The sequence below is a fragment of the Neophocaena asiaeorientalis genome, unplaced genomic scaffold, assembly GCF_003031525.2.
Source record: "Neophocaena asiaeorientalis asiaeorientalis breed wild unplaced genomic scaffold, Neophocaena_asiaeorientalis_V1.1 scaffold698, whole genome shotgun sequence".
Lineage (NCBI taxonomy): Eukaryota > Metazoa > Chordata > Mammalia > Artiodactyla > Phocoenidae > Neophocaena > Neophocaena asiaeorientalis.
Genome location: NW_020171993.1, coordinates 1,153,269 through 1,173,383, shown reverse-complemented (window position 1 = coordinate 1,173,383; position 20,115 = coordinate 1,153,269). Strand labels below are relative to the sequence as shown.

General features: G+C 37.8%; 1 protein-coding gene across 1 annotated transcript in view; it reads left to right on the top strand.

Annotated features, from left to right (window-relative positions):
* SYT16 (synaptotagmin 16) overlaps positions 1-9,228 on the top strand; it is a 110,075-nt gene extending 100,847 nt beyond the window's left edge. Inside the window, exon 6 of the mRNA XM_024748413.1 lies at positions 8,915-9,228. Coding sequence (XP_024604181.1) covers positions 8,915-9,228 — 314 coding nt within the window. The remainder of the gene's footprint in view (positions 1-8,914) is intronic.
* Positions 9,229-20,115: the final 10,887 nt, after the last annotated feature.

The following is a 20,115-nucleotide window of genomic DNA, read 5'->3' as shown; positions in this document are numbered from 1 at the left end:
AAAAGATGATAGAAGGATTCTACTGAGCAGATCAAAATATATTCTAAAATGATAAATATTATCAAGTTAGGGGAAGGACACTAAAGCTGAACACGATATCTGATCGACATTATATTACAAATCAGCTGGGAGATAATGGGCTATTAAATGAATAATGCTTCCCATATAGGAAAAAATAATTAGATCCCTACTTTATACCACACACAAAGATCAGTTTAAGGTGGATTAAAGATCAGATGTGGAAAACACACTCTTAAGACTCATAGGAGAAATGTGGAAGACTGTTGGGTTTGGGTAGGATTTCTTAAACAATTTTTTAAAATATATCAACTGAAAAAGAAAACATTGATAAATATGACTCCACAAAAACTTAAAGCATTTATACTACAGAAGTTACTACACAGAGGAAAAGGATAAGTTACAGGCAGGGAGAAGATATTAGCAATAAAAATAACAAGATTTTGTCTCTAGAATTTGTAAAGAGCCAGTAATCTACTTCTAGGTATGTATTAGAGAAATTCTCAAATATTGGTACAATGTAAAATATAGAAAAATGTTCACTGAAATCTTTTCACTTCTTGGTTATTATAAGCAATTAAAATGTCCATTAATTAAGATTATGAATAAATTGTGGTTTATTAATATACTGGAACATTATACAGTACTTGAATCACAGGTGTATATATAATATAGGTAATAAAAAATTTAATGCTGAATGCAAAAAAGGCAAGTTTTGGGAGGACATACAGTAAAACATTAAATACTTCTTAAATGTGCAAAATACTGTTAAGTGTATTTTGGATATCTTTATTTACAGCTATTTATATAGTGAAAGGCTAAAAACATACATGAAGATGATGAGCTGCAAATCCAGGAGAGGAATTACTCTAGTGATAGAGCAAACCAAACAGGATCTAGGAGGGATACTCAAGGATCTTCAATTATAACACTTTATTTCCTAAAAATCAAACAAAAAGCAAAAAGGTCCATAGTAAATACAACAAATGCTAAATATCACAAGTCTGCATACTTGGGTATGTGTACTATTATTCTCTCTTATGTATGTTGAAAATATTTTATAATTGTGAATACATTAGAAGCTAAGGGGAGGTTAAATGACCAAATTCTTTCCCTTACCCAGAGAATCATGGTGCCACACTCCCACCCCCTCCCCGAGGCTGAGTCTATTACAATTGGTAGACCGTCATGCTGCCCACTGGCAGGTGTCTTGTATGAGCTATTTAACTAACTATTGTGGTTAGTTAAATAGTTAGGTATTATATTGTTCCTTTGGAAAAATGACTTCTGAGTCCCAAATGATGTAATTTTGTGCCATGATATATTGGAGATATTTTACTGTCATAATTTTTTTGGTGCATGTGGTATCTTCCTTTATGGAGAAAGAGACAAGTGACCCATAGAGCAGTTGGCAGGCTGGGTCAGAAGAACAGCATCCAGGACGATCTAGGGATCGGGACCCATTCAGCCTGTTGTTGATGGTTTTGACACCAATAGGTGTCTGAATCATCAGCAGAAGATAAATACTGCTCGGTGGGAGGAGGAACCAAGATGGCAGAGTAGAAGGCCATGCTCTCACTCCCTCTTGCGAGAACACCAGAATCACAACTAGCTGCTGGACAATCATTGACAGGAAGACACTGGAACTCACTGGAAAAGATACCCCACATCCAAAGACAAAGGAGAAGCCACAATGAGATGGTAGGAGGGAAGCAATCACAGTAAAATCAAATCCCATAACTGGTGGGTGGGTGACTCACAGACTGGAGAACACATACCACGGAAGTCCACCCACTGGAGTGAGAGTTCTGAGCTCCATGTCAGACTTCGCAACCTGGGGGTCCGGCAACGGGAGGAGGAATTCCTAGAGAATCAGACTTGGAAGCCTAGTGGGAATTGATTGCAGGACTTCGACAGGACTGGGAGAAACAGAGACTCCACTCTTCGAGGACACACACAAAGTAGTGTGTGTATCGGGACCCAGGGGAAGGAGCAGTGACCCCAGGGGAGACTGAACCAGACCTACCTGCTAGTGTTTGAGGGTCTCCTGCAGAGGCCAGGGGGTGGGCTGTGGCTCACCGTAGGGACAAGGACACTGGCAGTAGAAGTTCTGGGAAGTATTCCTTGGCATGAGCCCTCCTAGAGTCTGTCATTAACCCCACCAAAGAGCCCAGGTAGGCTCCAGTGTTGGGTTGCCTCAGGCTAAACAAGCAACAGGGAGGGAACCCAGACCCGCCCATCAACAGTCAAGTGGATTAGAGTTTTACTGAGCTCTGCCCACCAAAGCAACAGTCAGCTCTACCCACCACCAGTCCCTCCCATCAAGCCTCTTAGATAGCCTCATCCACCAGAGGGCAGACAGCAGAAGCAAGAACTACAATCCTGCAGCCTGTGGAACAAAAAACACATTCACAGAAAGATAGACAAAATGAAAAGGCAGACAGCTATGTACCAGAGGAAAGAACAAGATAAACCCCCAGAAAAACAACTAAATGAAGTGGAGATGGGCAACCTTCCAGAAAAAGAATTCAGAATGATGATAGTGGAGATGATCCAGGACCTCGGAAAAAGACTGGAGGCAAAGATCGAGAAGATGCAAGAAATGTTTAATGAAGCCCTAGAAGAATTAAAGAACAAACAAACAGAAATGAACAATACAATAACTGAAATGAAAACTACACTAGAAGGAATCCATAGCAGAATAACTGAGTCAGAAGAACAGAAAAGTGACCTGGAAGACAGAATGGTGGAGTTCACTGCTGTGTAACAGACTAAAGAAAAAAGAATGAAAACAACTGAAGACAGCCTAAGAGACTTCTGAGACAACATTAAATGCAACAACATCCGCATTATAGGGGTCCCAGTAAGAGACAAGGAAGGACACTACATAATGATAAAGGGATCAATCAAGAAGGAGACATAACAATTATAAATATATATGCACCCAACATAGGAGCATCTCAGTACATAAGGCAACTGCTACTGGCTATAAAAGAGGAAATTGACAGCAATACAATAATAGTGGAGGACTTTAACACCTCACTTACACTAGTGGACAGATCATCCAAAGTGAAAATAAATAAGGAAACAAGCTTTAAATGACACAATAGACCAGATAGATTTAATTAATATTTATAGGACATTCCATCCAAAAACAGATTACACTTTCTTCTCAAGTGCGCACGGAACATTCTCCAGGATAGATGTCATCTTGGGTGACAAATCAAGCCTCAGTAAATTTAAGAAAATTGAAATCATTTCAAGCATCTTTTCTGACCACAACGCTATGAGATTAGAAATGAATTACAGGGAAAACAACGTAAACACATGGAGGCTAAACAATACGTTACTAAATAACCAAGAGATCACTGAAGAAATCAAAGAGGAAATCAATACCTAGAGACAAATGACAATGAAAACACGACAATCCAAAACCTATGGGATGCAGCAAAAGCAGTTCTAAGAGGGAAGTTTATAACTATACAAGCCTACCTCAAGAAACAAGAAAAATCTCAAATAAACAATCTAACCTTACACCTAAAGGAACTAGAGAAAGAAGAACAAACAAAACCCAAAATTAGCAGAAGGAAAGAAATCATAAAGGTCAGAGCAGAAATAAATGAAATAGGAACAAAGTAAACAACAGCAAAGATCAATAAAACTAAAAGCTGGTTCTTTGAGAAGATCAACAAAATTGATAAACCATTAGCCAGACTGATCAAGAAAAATAGGGAGAGGACTCAAATCAATAAAATTAGAAATGCAAAAGGAGAGGTTAAAACAGACACCGCAGAACTCTATGCCAATAAAATGGACAACCTGGAAGAAATGGACAAATTCTTAGAAAGGTATAACCTTCCAAGACTGAACCATGAAGAAACAGAAAATATGAACAGACCAATCACAAGTAATGAAACTGTGGATAAAAATCTTCCAACAACAAAAGTCCGGGACCAGATGGCCTCACAGGTGAATTCTGTCAAACCTTTAGAGAAGAGCTAACACCCATCCTTCTCAAACTCTTCCAAAAAATTGCGGGGGAAGGAACACTCCCAAACTCATTCTATGAGGTCACCATCACCCTGATACCAAGACCAGACAAAGATTCTACAAAAAAAGAAAATTACAGACCAATATCACTGATGAATATAGATGCAAAAATCCTCAACAAAATACTAGCAAACAGAATCCAACAACACATTAAAAGGATCATACACCATGATCAAGTGGGATTTATCCCAGGGATGCAAGGATTCTTCAATATATGCAAATCAATCAATGTGATACACCATATTAACAAATTGAAGAATAAAAACCATATGATCATCTCAATAGATGCAGAAAAAGCTTTTGACAAAATTCGACACCCATTCTTGATAAAAACTCTCCAGAAAGTGGGCATAGAGGGAACCTACCTCAACATAATAAAGGCCATATATAACAAACCCACAGAAAACATCATTCTCAATGGTGAAAAACTGATAGCGTTTCCTCTAAGGTCAGGAACGAGACAAGGACGTCTGCTCTCACCACTATTATTCAACATAGTTTTGGAAGTCCTAGCCATGGCAATCAGAGAATAAAAGCAATGAAAGGAATACAAATTGGAAAAGAAGAAGTAAAACTGTCACTGTTTGCAGATGACATGATACTATACATAGAGAATCCTAAAAATGCCACCAGAAAACTACTAGAGCTAATCAAGGAATTTGGTAAAGTTGCAGGATACAAAATTAATGCACTGAAATCTCCTGCATTCCTATACTTTAATGATGAAAAATCTGAAACTATAAACAGCTCATGCAGCTCAATATTAAAAAAACAAAGAACCCAATCCAAAGACTGGCAGAAGACCCAAATAGACATTTCTCCAAGAAGACATACAGATAGCCGTGAAGCACATGAAAAGCTGTTCAACATCACTAATTACTAGAGAAATGCAAGTCAAAACTACAATGAGGTATCACCTCACACCAGTTAGAATGGGCTTCAACAGAAAATCTATAAACAACAAATGCTGGAGAGGGTGTGGAGAAAAGGGAACCCTCTTGCACTGTTGGTGGGAATGTAAATTGATACAACCACTATGGAGAACAGTATGGAGGTTCCTTAAAAAACTAAAAATAGAATTACCATATGATCCAGCAATCCCACTACCGGGCATATACCCGGAGAAAACCATAGTTCAAAAAGACACATGCACCCCAGTGTTCATTGCAGCACTATTTACAATAGCCAGGTCATGGAAGCAACCTAAATGCCCATCGACAGATGAATGGATAAAGAATTTGTACATGTATACAATGAAATATTAACCATAAAAAGGAACGAAATTGAGTCATTTGTTGAGACATGGATGGATGTAGAGACTGTCATACAGAATGAAGTAAGTCAGAAAGAGAAAAACAAATATCGTATATTAACGCATATATGTGGAACCTAGAAAAATGGTACAGATGAACCGGTTTGCAGGGCAGAAGTTGAGACACAGATGTAGAGAACAAACATATGGACACCAAGGGGGGAAAACACTTGTGGGGTGGGGATGGTCGTTTGCTGAATTGGGCGATTGGGATTGACATGTATACACTGATGTGTATAAAATTGATGACTAATAAGAACCTGCAGTATAAAAAAACTAACAAACAAAAAACAACTAATGCTATCTTTGAGATATTTGTGGAAATATGCTAATATAAATGTTTCAGATATTACATGAAATTTCTGAAAATCTTATATGTTCTGGTATAATGTTATAAATCATAATTCTAGTTAATACTTTAAAATGTATAATTCAGAAATAACTATATTTCCTTGTCAATTGCATTATTATGAACTTTCATCAAATCTTTAACCATGGTCGTTTTTAAGTCTTTTGTCGTTTACAGACAGTTCTGGGTGTACTGTGATGCTTTTGCAAAAATGTTCCTATAAAAGGGTTTCATCTTCAACGAATTCATGGAAAAGACTCTGACAAGTACAGGTTTCTGGTAACTGACTATACTGCTGAACTGAATCAATAAGCATTTTCAGAACTCTAATGGAAAACTGATGAATTCATAAAAGTGCTAACAAAAGATCAAGATGAAAAATAAATTACATGGGACTGAGTGAACTGATGAGGATGATTATAATTTTTATGACTTTCTGTTTTAATAAAAAAAATACTACTCGGTGGTGCTCTGCAGCAAGTATTATCAATTCCAAAGAATTAAAACAGAGCTCACTTAAGTTGCATATTTACTTGACTCTTTCTCTTCCATTCTGACTGGTGCTCATCAGATTAAGTCATTGAACCCCCAAAGACCCCAGCCTTACTCCCCACTATTCCTCACAAGTAGAATTTTCTGGGCACAGCCCTGGGTCACTAAGAATTAAGCACATTATTACAGCCAATAAAAGGTTCCCTTTTGAGCTGGAATGATCAGCAACATTTCTCTTCTTCTGGTCAGGTGTCCTCAGACTGGATTGTTTATAAAATTATTATTTCCCCCTTTTGTCATACAGGTACAATTCAGCTTCATTGATGGTGGTTTGGGAGTAAGTAGCCTTTCTCATAATTAGAAAATGATCTTCTGACAGGATAAAGCTGGAAATTGCTCTCTTTGTGAAATGAGCAGGTCTTTGTCTGAAAGATTGATTCAATTTTCACTGCCATAACTGGTAGCAGAATTGCCAGACCAGTTTGGTGACTGGATTGAACTTTTCCTACAGGAATTGTGTAGCTGTCCAGCTGCAGAAACACAAGTTCACTCCCCCATTGTTGGTTTTCTGACAGCTTTTTCCATAGAGTAGTTTGAAGAGTGGAGAGCCCTGTTTTTGAGACAGAGGAGTGTTTTTCACACCTGAAGTGTAATTTCACACCTTGTGTTTCTCAGCAGATAACTGCATAAAATAACATATCAAACGAGAATAGAAAAAGATCAACAAAGAAAGAAAACTGCAGGTTGTAATTTGTTTCCTATCTTACAATGCCCTTGTGGAGAACAGTAAATTACAGAGCTCTGGGTTTACACTTTAAAAAGTTTGACTGGTTGTTAGGTGGGAAAGTGAGCAGTAAACACTAATCAGCATTTAGCCTGCATTGAACAGAATGTACAGAATGATAAAATTCGGGAAACACCGGAACTTGTAGATTTTTTTTTAAAGGATAGGACACATAAATTAGTGGTAACATCTGTAGTTAAGAGTAAGTCAAGAAATTGATAAATGATTTTAATAAAAATAGAATTTTCTTAGGATATAATTTTCTTTGTAATTATCCATTCAGGAATTTTAGTAAAAGTAATAGACTATGTTAGTACTTACTTTCTATAAATGACTAAACCTATGATACTAGTCATCATCTCATGGCATTCTAGTGCAGGGGTTATAAAATGAGGGGTTTAGCTCCATTTTGCAAGTTTGAAAACTTAAGTCCAAAAGAAAAAAGAAAGTTGAGCCTCCTGGCTGGTCATAGACATTCATTACAAAATATTTAATATTTACTGAGTGTCTACCACATGTTAGGCATTACCCCAGGCACGGGGGTACAGTGGTAAACAGGGCAGTCTCTCTTTCTCCCATCTGGGAACTGACAGTTTTGCAGACAAGTAAGCAGGCAATGGAAATACTGGGTAATAAGTGCTGAGAGAGGCTAAACTAGATTTTGGTGGAGCCCACAGATGGTCAGCATGGGGGGAAGTGGTCAGCAAAGATTCCAGAATAAGATGACATCCAGACTAAACTAATGAATAGAAGTCACGTGAAGGTAGATATCATTCGGGATATCTGGGCATGTATAGCTTATGCAGAAGTGAAAGGGAAAGACAGCAGAGTGGGTTGGAAGGATAAGGTATTCAGTGTAGTGGGGATGCAGTGTATAAAGGCAACGGTGGTGCATAATGAAACTGGAAGATAAAAGTGTCAGGGTATGTGGTCTATACCGAGAAATTTAGCTTTTATCCTGAGACTAGTGGGATGTATTGAAGGTTTAGTCTTTGTTTATTAGGGAGAGTGACACAACCAGATCTGCATTTTACAAAGACCCCTCTGACAATTCAGTGAGTGGAGATCAGTGAAGAAACTTGCAGTAATGCAAGTGGGAAATGCTGGTGACCTGAGCTGATGGTGTACACTGAGAGTTCAGTGGCATTGAGATGCAAGGAAGTGGGTGGATTTGGGAGCTATTGAGGAGGTAGAATCAACAGAACTTGGTGGTTGATTGACTGGACTAGGGGTAAGGAAGCCAGTCTAGTCAAAAATGCCGTCCTGAATTCTGACTTGGGTACTTGAGCAGATGATGCTACCATTCACAGGGCTGGAGAATACTAAAACAGCAAGTTTTTAAGGGTTGGAGACGTGACAAGTGTGAGATGGGATTTCCACAAGAAGAAGTATGATATTCAGTTAGATCTTGAGCTTGGGAGGGAAGTCTAGGCCAGAGATACAGATCTGGTAGTTGTCACTGAGTGGATAACATGGTCCAAAGAATATGTAGAGAATGAGAAGAGAAGAGACTCTTTAGGCATAAACAGCCCTTTGACAATGAAAAGAAAGACACATAGAGCAAAATGTATATTTATAGTTACATAAATAAAATGTGGATGAAGAACTGTGCATGTCCACAAATACCGTTGCACACGTGCCCATGCATGTACATACCCTTGCACATACAGAGCTTCTAATGAACATCAGCAAGGTGCCCCATGGTGGGCCGCATGAAACATTAAGCATAAAGGTAATAATCCCTTTCCTGAAGAGCTCATGTAAGATGTGTTAGTCCTACAGCAAGTTCCAGGCCTAAAGATGCTGCTCAGTATGTTAAAAAGGAAAAATGTACAGCCCGTGTAGATATTGCAATTAAACTAGCAAAACGGAAGGCACTGATGTTTTCTCATTTCCATTGTTTCCTCAGATACATATGGAAAGCTCTTTCTTCTCAGTTCTGTGGGTCAAGAGATGTCCCGCTGCAAGACCTCCATCCGACGTGGTCAGCCCAATCCTGACTATAAGGAGACCTTTGTTTTCCAGGTGGCCCTCTTTCAGCTCTCTGACGTTACGTTGGTGATTTCTGTGTATAACAGGCGTACCATGAAGCGTAAAGAGATGATTGGTTGGATTGCTCTGGGTCAAAACAGTAGTGGAGGGGAGGAGCAAGACCATTGGGAGGAAATGAAGGAAACCAAAGGGCAGCAGGTCTGCAGGTGGCACACTTTACTTGAATCCTAGGTTTGCCAAGAGGTGTTTGTGGGCCATACCTACCCTGGTGACCCGTGTTTTGAGTACTGATACCAACTCAGTGCTTGCTGGCAGGCTTCTTTTAAAGACAGGCTTTAAGTAGGGATTGGATTCTATAAGACCCTAGGACATTCTGGGGGTGGAGGGATCTTTGGGTTTCTCAAAGGTTTGATTTGGATTTAAATACTGTAATTTTTTTAAAAAGCCCACATGCACTGTCGAGTATACTTTATTGGAAATGTTATTGTAGTTGAGATGAATGATGTTGATTTAATTTCTGTTAATAGGTTATTAAATTTTGGTTCAGGCTATGGAATGAAGCTTCTCTGGCCGTCTCTGCTCCCTTCGATTGCAAGGGAGATGTTAAAAGTTACCGTTTGTAACCACTTGTGTGTAGGAATCAGAATTTTCTTAGTATGGGGCAAAATACTCCAAAATACAGAAATGAACCTGACGCCGAGGTTCATAGAAGAATGTAGCTGTCATCCATAATCCCCTATTTCATGTTTTTCTCTTTATTAAAAAAACCTTCATTTATTTGCCTAACAAATAAGTGTTAAAAACTTACACTTATAAAGCAAATTTGTATGAATTAAATACTCTTTGTTTATCTCACTTATATATTGTGGTTTCCTATGAGATTTGGTTAGGTGACCCATTTTGAAACTAAAAAAGAATTTGAAAACTACTGTTGTAAGACAACCTGTCTCCTTTTGCGTGTGTAAGATTTCAAAATTAAAACTTTCTAGGTTTTTATGCTGTTTTTCTCACCTAATAAATTCTTACAGAATGAGAAGAAAACCGAAAAACCTATTAAGTCATGGAGGTATTGATTTTTCTGAATCTAGTGTTCTCCTTCTAGATTATGCTTTTTCTATATTCAGTACAATATACTCACTCATACATATATTTTGATTCTGTGTTTGCATGTAAACCATACTTTTTTAGTGCCATGTTTTCCATCATCAGAGCATAGTAAATTATATACAATGGATCTTTAATAAATGTTGATTTGATTGACTTAGAAATGAACATGCTATAACACCTGTGAATGAAGAATATTTTCAGTTTGTAAGCAACGACCCTAATTATTCTTTGAGCATTTGAAGTGCCTATAATTGTCATTTTTTTCGTGGTATTTGCAGCAACATATATTAGTCACTACTTGCATTTTGGGCACGTGCCATTTAGAACATTGATCATGTATGGTTATGAGCATGAAATTTTACTTCTAACTGACTTTTACATTTTTATGCGGTGCATGTTTATTTTCTTAGATCTGAGCCCTTAATTTCAATTACTTTAAATTGGCAGTAATAAGAAAAGGGAAGGAATGTGTGTACATGTAACACTGAGCCCCATGTGCAGCTCTTCTGAGCAATTGCTGTCACTTATTTTTAGCTTTTATGTTTCATTGTTGACTTTTTGCTGTCTGTGGGAAGAGTGATAGCTAGTGATGGATGTATACAGTTAAAAACACATAACTCCTCCTCAGCTCTACATTTTGACAGATTGTAAACGTAGGCTGTAACACTTGAAGCACATATTTATTCCTTACAGCATGTAACGGTTATCCTGACAAGCCCAGACTAAGACACAGGATAACTCGACTCTGATTTGAAGCTTTTGAAAGAAGTGATTTCATATGGAAGAATCGGAATTAGAAAAATAAATGAATATCTTAATTTCTTTTCAGGGCATGGGAGTTTCGGATATAATGCTGCTCAGTTATTGGGAATAAGTAGTAAAACCATGCTCCTTTGGGGTTTTCCCCTACTTTGCTTTGGAAGACCTCAAAGTGCTTTTCCAACATCATATCCATTAACTGCTGAGTGGTCTTTGCAGTGCGGCTGTGTCATCGAGCAGAACTGAATGCAATTGATTAAGTAGCAGCACAAAGAATTGGCTCTTCACATCCCTTACTCTCTTTATGCGCCTGTGCTTAAAGGGAAGCAGAGCAGCCTTGTTATGCTTTCCTTTCTGCAGTGACATAAAAGCAGCATTCACTTTAAAATTTACATTTGAAAAAATCTGCATCTATTGTACAGACAGGCCTGGATTTTTTCTCCTCATATTTTCCTGCTCAATGTTTTGCCGCATCCCTTGTCTCATAGAGCCCAATAATCACCTATACTTCATTTACTGCTGCCTTGCCTCACCATTTCTAAGGTTTTCTGCCGGTGTAGTGAAAATATCCTTGTGTGTTTGATCTGCTTTCTAATAGTCTGCTTATGATACAGTTTACAGAAATTTTAAGGGAAGAATGCCTGAAAAGCATTTTTCATTTGTATAATTTTACTATGTTGGTGCTATTTACCATGTAGGATGCATGTACATCTTGAATATCTAGCAACGTTCACCCTAAAGCTGATTGTATAAATATAAAATGCTAATGACAAGATACATCAGAATATGAGGTGAATTTTTTTACATAGACTTGAAATTCTGGTTTAGTAAAATCTTTTCTTTTTGTGCACTTAAATTTCCTTATTTTCTTGGCAGAGTCTAGACACAATGCACTTAACATGTTTTTCACTTGAGCTTTTATATCTGCATTTGCTTTTCAAAGGAGTTATGAAAGATAATTAGTTGCTTCTGCTGTGTTAAAGCTGCTTTTGCCTATTTCATCTAGCTAATAATTAATATCATAGGGACATACAAAATCGAAGAAGCACTAATATTTGTTGCTTGAGTAGTTCTTTCCATGAGTTTTCCCCGAAGAGAATGCTTTTAAAATACTATTGTGGAGGGTAAATGATGCACTAGGTTTATGGAAAGCTGGTTTACAGCGTGCCTTCTTTCAGGGAATGAGTTTACACCGAATCGAGAAGTGCCCGTTTCCCCAAACACGGTGGTGACTCTTGCGTTCTCTGCGCCCCTCTGACTATTGTTGAATTTTTAAATGGGCCATTCACCAGGCAGCCGAGCACCTGCTCTCACTTCTCTCCTTCACTGGCTCCCAGTGTGATGTACAGTTGTTTTGGAACCTCTTTTTGCTCCTGTTGCATAACTATGAGGGGGGAGGTCTTGCCTTTCTTAACAGAAAAAGAGCTTGTAATGCCTTTGGAAGTAATAGACCTGGCATTCCACCTGTGCAAAGTTTGAGAAAGAATCCCCGCCATGATGGGAAGAGAAAAAGAGAGCATCGTACTGCATTGTCGCTCACTTTAGGCACTGTTCACTCTGCAACTCCTTCCATGACAGTGACGTATTGACCTCAAATGTTGGTATTCTCCGTAGTGCTAGGTGCTACAGCAAGCCTGAAACACAGCCTCTGCCTTTGCAACATGTAGCACCCACAGTATTTTATAAATTGTTAACAAGTCTCGGTCAGTCGCTGTGTTTTACATCCTGGCTGTACCACATGGTCTTAGCTGACAACCAAAACTCTTTTCTTTTCAAGTAATGCATTGTTTAAGTTGAAACTCCCATCAGGTTACGTGAAAATCCTTCTCTGATAGCCACTGAATTGATCAAATTCATGGTTCAGTGTGGACCATGGAACTGGGGGTTTCTGAAAAGCCTGGCTGTCCTTTTGCAGCAGAGGGCTTAGTACATGAAGATCAAAAAAGTGAGTAGGAAAAGATTATTCGTAGACGACTTAAAACCAAATGCAGGCATATCCTTTAATGGTGAAGAAACAGGGCTAGAAATTACATGTGGTCCCTCCTCTTACCTTTGAGTAAACTGTGACTAAAGAGCATTCCATTCTGTTTGATCCACAATGAAAGCAAATGATAGATAATCCTGAAATGGCAGAAGTATTTTTTACTGTATTAAAAATCATTTGTGTGTTCCAAAGAGAAAAGTTAGGCAAAACTATAAAACAAACAAATTATATAGCATGAGTATGGAAGAATTAAAGAATAAATAAATATGCTAGGTACTGCCAGCGTCTATTGCATATATGCAAGAAGAGTAAACAAATGTAAACCAAAAGCCATTTTAGATTAAGTATCATTTTTCACAACTTGTGGAATTCTGGAAAATACTTTAAGATGGGGAGAATGAAATTGGTCTAACGCAACTCAGAGAAGTCGGCACAGGCTGTGGTCTTAGCCTGGGTTTGGATGAACTTTGCCTACTGTGTGGCCTTAAGAAAATTACTTAGCCAGCCTGTGACCCTGTTTATTCAACTGGAAAATGGAGATAATTCCTACCTCATAAGATCTTGTGGTTTTTTTTTTCAATAATGAAATAACAGCATAGAGACGGGCATATGGTAACCATTCAGTGTTGCCCTCTCACAATCATGCTTTAAAAAAATGCATTTAAGATTTGTTTCTCTTTCTAGTGAAAGTAATAGTAATGCTAGAGAAAAACTAATAACAATTTTCAGATACTTTAAAAAGGGTAGACACATGAAGCTAGTCTGGAAGGTAGCTCTTCTCACCACTGTACCACTGACACTACACGAAGCTAGTCTGAATTTGGGGCAACCTCAACCGGGATAAGCCTGGTGTATGGAGGAAACTGAGTCTTAATAAACCCCCAGTGAGGTATAATGACCAAATCTTTTATCCACCCTGGTGCTTTTGTGCACATCTTGGTAAATCACACTCATGGCGTCTCCTCACACCCAGCTCTTCTCTACTGTTCATGTGTGGACAGAGCACCTTGTTCCCATCAAAAGAGCTGGTAAAGATGGCAACTTGAGTACCTATTTCAACTTCGATCCGAAAAGTAAAATAAATAATGTGGCACTATACTGACACTCTTTTCAAAATGGGCAACATTCTTTTTTTGGGCTTATGTTACATATCCATATTATATACGCATAGGTAAAAAATTTTAAAGATCTAATAATGCAGCTATTCAAACTTACCTAACTGTTCAACTGGCGAGTAATAGGACCAATTATTTATCTGTTTCCCTTCAGAAGTCATAATTCAAAGGAATTCTATCAGGGTTGATACTCTTTTTTAGAATGGTTTTTAAGAGTGGCTTGTTGATGTAATAGAGAATGTGTTCAGTTGTCCTCTGGTGTTCAAACCTTAAGTAAAGAGGAGAGTTTCCTGAGAACTTAGAAGAGCCTTTGTGGACATTTGATCTGAAGAAGTGGTCAGCAGCAAACCTCCTCATGTTGGGCATAACCAGGTGCCATGAACCAGTCACGCATACGGCGGTTTTAAACTGAGCAGGGTTCTGGGATGGGGAAGTGTGAGGCCACATTCCCAAAGTTGCCAAATTGCCAAAGTGTTAACTCAAGTCCTACGATTCTCAGTTAAGGAGAAACATGAAGAAATTGGAGAAGGATCGCTTAGGGATTTTAGTTGGGAATAATTTAGCACGTAGGGAAGTTAAAGGGGTTGGACAGGTATTGAGAAAGCTGAGGAGTGATTTCTAGGAACAGTTATCTAGAATGTAAAGAGCTCTTACCAAGAGGATGACTCACCCCCTGTCTTCTTAACATGTGGACAGAGTCAGAGCTTCCACCTAAAGCAAGTCAAGAGAGTTTAACTGAGATATAAGGAGAATGATATGAAGAGGGTTTTGCGCTAATGAACAATGTATTCTTTGGATTTCCTTGTCTCTTTGAGATAGCACGGGACTTAAAAATCTTTTTGGAATGCCGTGACTACACTTTGAGGCAATGTCACAATAAAAACAGCAATGCTTACCAACCTACAATTGTTCAATTAGTCTAATCATGTACCATGAAAAGTCAAGTTTCTTGTTTTGAGTTATTGGAAACAGGTGAAATGTATCAATTCAATGTATTGGAAAAATCCTCTAGGAAACCCAGGACTTGGAGTAGGCCTTGGTCACATTGCAGGGGGATCACCAAGGGAGAGCACAGAATCATCCCTTTGGAAGTCTTTTAAAATAGAAACATCAAAAAAAAAAAAAAAGCAAAGAAAAGAAACATCTGCATGAGCTGTGGGTTCCGACTAAAGGGGAACAGCAGGGCACCCAGGAAGACAGCCTTTCTAAAGTTCCTTCTGAGCCTAATATTTTTATATGTAACCTCCAAACAGGATCCACAATAACAGTACTCCAGGCCTGCCCTCTTCCCCTTTGGACATTTTTCCACATTGATTTTTCTCTGCATCATAGAAGGCTTTTGCCAGGGAGTGCCTGCTCAGGCTTTGTTTAGGTGACTTTGGGGATGCCTGCAGGCTCCAGGTGAGTTTCCTTTCCTACCATACTATGTTTTTGTTTCCCTCAGGTCACAAAGCAGTATCCTAGACACACAGACAATAATCAGCTATATTTATAGCCACTGTGAGACCTGTAAAACAGCTTGAGCCTTAACAGAACAAATTCAGAGGCAGGCATGGAGGCCTAGGGACACTCATAGAATAAAACAATGCTACCTGCTCTCCACAGCTCACTAAGGCTGCCTTCGGGTGTCTCCATGGGGGTTTTATGCCTTCAAACGACGGTGTTATCAATTGTACTTTGAAGACGGTGAGAAGACTGTCTTCCCATTGGTATCACCATACTTACGCAGTATTTTTGTTTACTTCATTTTCCCCTTAAAGTATCTACTTGCTCTATTTTATTGTTTTAGTTTATATAAAATTTATTCATGCAAAAGATATTAAGTACATTATATCCCAGACTCTGGGCTAGGGGCTGGAGAATAGCAGGTGAGGAAAACAGCTTGAGCCGAATAATCATTTTTGTTTCTAAATATTTATTTAATATATTTATTTTTAGAATTGAATATTGAATGCTCTTTGCAAGGCAGTAAGTTAGACCCTGGAACACTAGGTCTATACAAACAAATGTGACACAGTTCTTATGAGCTCAGTGATTTAATAGTTGAAAGGCACGGCTACCTTGTACTTTTTGAAAAAGTGAACTGGACAGAGGCTGCCAGATAAAGGGGTGACACTGTGAACAAAGATACCTGCTTGCTCCTCTGCTTCTTTTGATTAAAATTGTCTTAGACGTTATATACTAAGCACATTTGGGGCATCCTATGAAATGGGTAAATGTCAACATTGAGGGTGTCCCTATCTTGGCAGATGGACCAATAATTATTTTCTAGTCTCAAAGAATTTAAAATCAGTGTGAATCTAACTCTTAATGCTTTCAATTTTATAACAGAAGGCAAAACTAGGAATTTTTCCAGTGGATTTATTGCTTGTAATTCTTAATGTCATAAAAATTTATCTCAAATATATACTAAACATGTCGCAATCCACGTAAGTTAAGTCAGAATGTTTGGTGGCCTTGATGCAAGAGGGAGGAGATATGAGGATGTATGTATATGTATAGCTGATTCACTTTGTTATACAGCAGAAACTAACACACCATTGTAAAGCAATTATACCCCTATAAAGATGTTAAAAAAAAAAAAAAGTTTGGTGGCCTAAAAATTCTTACTGAAGACAGTTTTTTAGTGTTGCCCAATTGATGGTCCATAATAAAATCCATAACAAAAAGTTCACATCTCTAATTTGCTAAAGACCTTGGTGTTTGGGAAAAGATATCAGAAGGCTGCCAATGAAAACTCTGATTGGTGAAGAACATGTACACTAAAAGAACATTTCCATGTAAGTTATTCCGTATACTACATTCACTTTCTAGGGCTGTGTGTCTCTCAAGCGTCTGTCAAGTTCTTTATAGTTGGCACCTTCAGCAAGGCTTACTAATTTTGCCACATTTCCTTGTGGACCATGATAATGTTTATTAATTTACAACTATCCCCAAATATAATGCAGTCTTTTATTATGCCACCATACTAATGCAGCCGCAAGTTAAACTTTAGTGTTATGAAACGCAAAGTCTTTCCCAGAATTTTTAATTTAATTTTATTGAAGATTCTATTATTTTAAGTTTATGAATGAGAAGTTAGTATTTGCATATTTTATTGTGACTGAGAAATTTCTGTAAAAATATCTGTTGGAATAAGATTTGACCTCTATTTTTGGGAAATAAAACATGATGGTCCTTGTGATCTATTTACTTTTAAAAAAATTTATAAACAATTTTTTTAGCGATTTTAAGTTCACAGCTGAATTGAGCAGAAAGTGCGAGTAACTCCCTTCCCCTACACTTACACCTCCCCCCGCCCCCATCCCGCCCCACTATCAACATCCCGCACCAGGGTAGGTACATTCGGTACTATTGATGAACCTACAATGACACATTCTTGCCATCCAAAGTCCGTAGTTTACATTAGGGTTCACTCCTAGGTGTTTCACTACCCTAAAAATCTTTTGTGTTTTGCTTAGTCGTCCCTCTCTGCTGACTCTTGGCAACTGGTGATCTTTTTACTGTCTCCATAGTTTTGCCTTTTCCAGAATGTCATATGGTTGGAATCATACAGTGTGTGGTCTTTTCAGACTGGCTTCTTTCATTAGTAACATGCATTATAGGTTCCTCTGTGTCTTTTCAAGTCTTGATAGCTCATTGCTTTTTAACTCTGAGTAATAATATACCAGTCTGGATGTACTGGTTTGTTTATTCTGTTTAATTTTATTTGCAGTTTTAATTACTATGTTACATTTTGTTAATGTGCCTGATCTCAAGGGAAGTAGATGGATTAATTCATATGGTTCATCAAATAAAACGTAGCAACCGCCAATCTGGAATCAATTTTACCTATGTGATATTGAGCTTATTTTACATTTGAGGAGAAGATTCATGAAAATAATCACATAATTTTATCATTTATGTTAACATATCTAAGCCCTTTCCCCTTCCTTTAGAATCTAGGCAGGGAAAGTTTTGAAGGCTCTGAGGACGTGATCCCCAAATTTAGATACTCTGTGGCGTTTTTGTTGTTGAGCGGTGATTTAAATATACATTGATAAAAAGTACTAATTATTACTGGCTCATGACCGAAAACCACCTCTGTTACTAGTTTATAGGACTTTACATTTATCACTGCTGCCAAGAGAAAGGAAGCTTTGTGATCGTGCCCTGTCATAGTCAATTGTACAGATTAGCCAAAGGTGGTATGTAAGCATCTGGATCATACAGGAGCTCTGAATTCTGAATGGAAGGATGAGCCCTGATAATGCATAGGCTGACTGAGCAAGTGGTGGGTGATGGAGTGATAACACTGATAATCACACTGGGCGAAGGAGGAGGCTTGACTGACGATCGATATCTGGTGAACATTTTGACATTATTTATATGTGTACTGATTCCCCTTTGCTTTGTAGCTGCAGCAACTTGTGTAACTGGGCATTATTGATTATTGCAGGGGTGAAGGTGTGGTTGTAGAAAGAATACTGGATTAGATGAATGAGGCCTCTGTTCTGGTACCAAATCTTCCCCTAATGAGCTCTAAAATGAATGTCAGATCACAAGTTCTCTAAGCCTTCGTTTTTGCATCTGTCACATGGGAAGGGTAATACTCATTTTACTTATTTTTGTAAAAAAATTAGTAAATTTTTTTTACTAGCCAGGTTGTTGTAAGAAAAAGTTTCATTCATCCCTTCATTAATATAACAAACACTCTGGGTCCCCACTGTGTACTAGGGCCGTAGGCCTAAGTAACAGATGAAAAAATATTTTGCAGAATTAAGAGTTTCTGAAGACTGTGAGATGTTTCATTATTTTTATTTTAAGGTAAATCAATTCTTACTTATATCCTAGTAATTGACACTTTTAAATCTCTGCCAGTCATTGAGCTATATAGTCATAGAATGTCAGTAATTTGACTAAAAGTTAAAGTTGGAATGGTCTTTAGCCATTCCCCCTCTGAGAAGATAAAAATAAAGTATTATCTTCTAATTCTTTTACTCAGACACCCTGACCACAGAACAAATTACAAATCCATCTTTTCAATAGGCTTGCCAATCTTTGAGTTGAACACAGACCATTTTTTAAGAACATTTTAACTTCAAGCACAAGGAAAGTATTAAATTGAATAGCATTTTTTTTTACAAAATGGGATTTTAAATACAGTATTTGGAAAGATGCTTCCCCCACCAAAAAAAGGTCCTTCAATCTACATTATTATTTTTCTTTTGAAGAATCAGTCTCCTCCACCTCTCTGCTCTCAAGTGACTGTCCTCACCCACGTAATCATTTTCTTCCTAAATAGCATTTATTATCTCCCAGAAAAAAGTAAAGATTAAAAGAAATATTTTCAAGGTACATCCAAGATTTCATAGCAATATTTTGTATTCACAATGCAAGATAAATCTGACTCTTGATTTTTTTTTTTTTCGGTCTTCATATGGCATCTGAAACAGTTGTTCACATTCACACATTTATGTTTTACCATATGCATACTGTGTGCAACTCTGTTGTTTTAAAATATTTTATTGGTTTTCCTTTATATCTCAACTTTTGATGGGTGTCCTTGAGGAACTTGCATGAAAAAAATATAAATATGAATGATTCATTCATTTTGAACATATTTAACTATTTTGGGGAGACTGTGCTTCCCTACATGGAGCACACTGTCCTTAGCAGGGAGTGTGCTTTGTATTTCTGTTCTATTCACAGCTGGATGCTGGAGATGTATTAATATTGTAAACCTGTACCTTTTCTTTCCCTTGTTTACTTTAACGAGTTATTTATATGTACTAGACTGCCCTGACTTTTTGGTGATTGTGAAGGCTGGTCATTAGTTTTATGGATTTCACTTACAGGGATAGTTTAGTATGACATGGTTTAATATAAAAGGTGGTCTTCCTTTAGATTTCTGTCACAAGCAGGCGTTCCTGGGCAAATTCATCATGCAGGGCCAGACTTGCTGGTTGTAAGGTAGGAGCTGTCCAAACCTCTCCCATTGCTTCATGGGCCTTTTCAGACCCAGCTGCTGTCATATTTTCTCAGATTTTCTAGCAGAGAGTCAATCTCTGGGTGGCCCAGAGGTTTAAGAGAAAAACGAAAAGTACTTTTTTCTTCCAAAGGGTTTAACTCTCTTTTAGAAACTTCTGAAAATCTTCAGAACATTCCAAATAG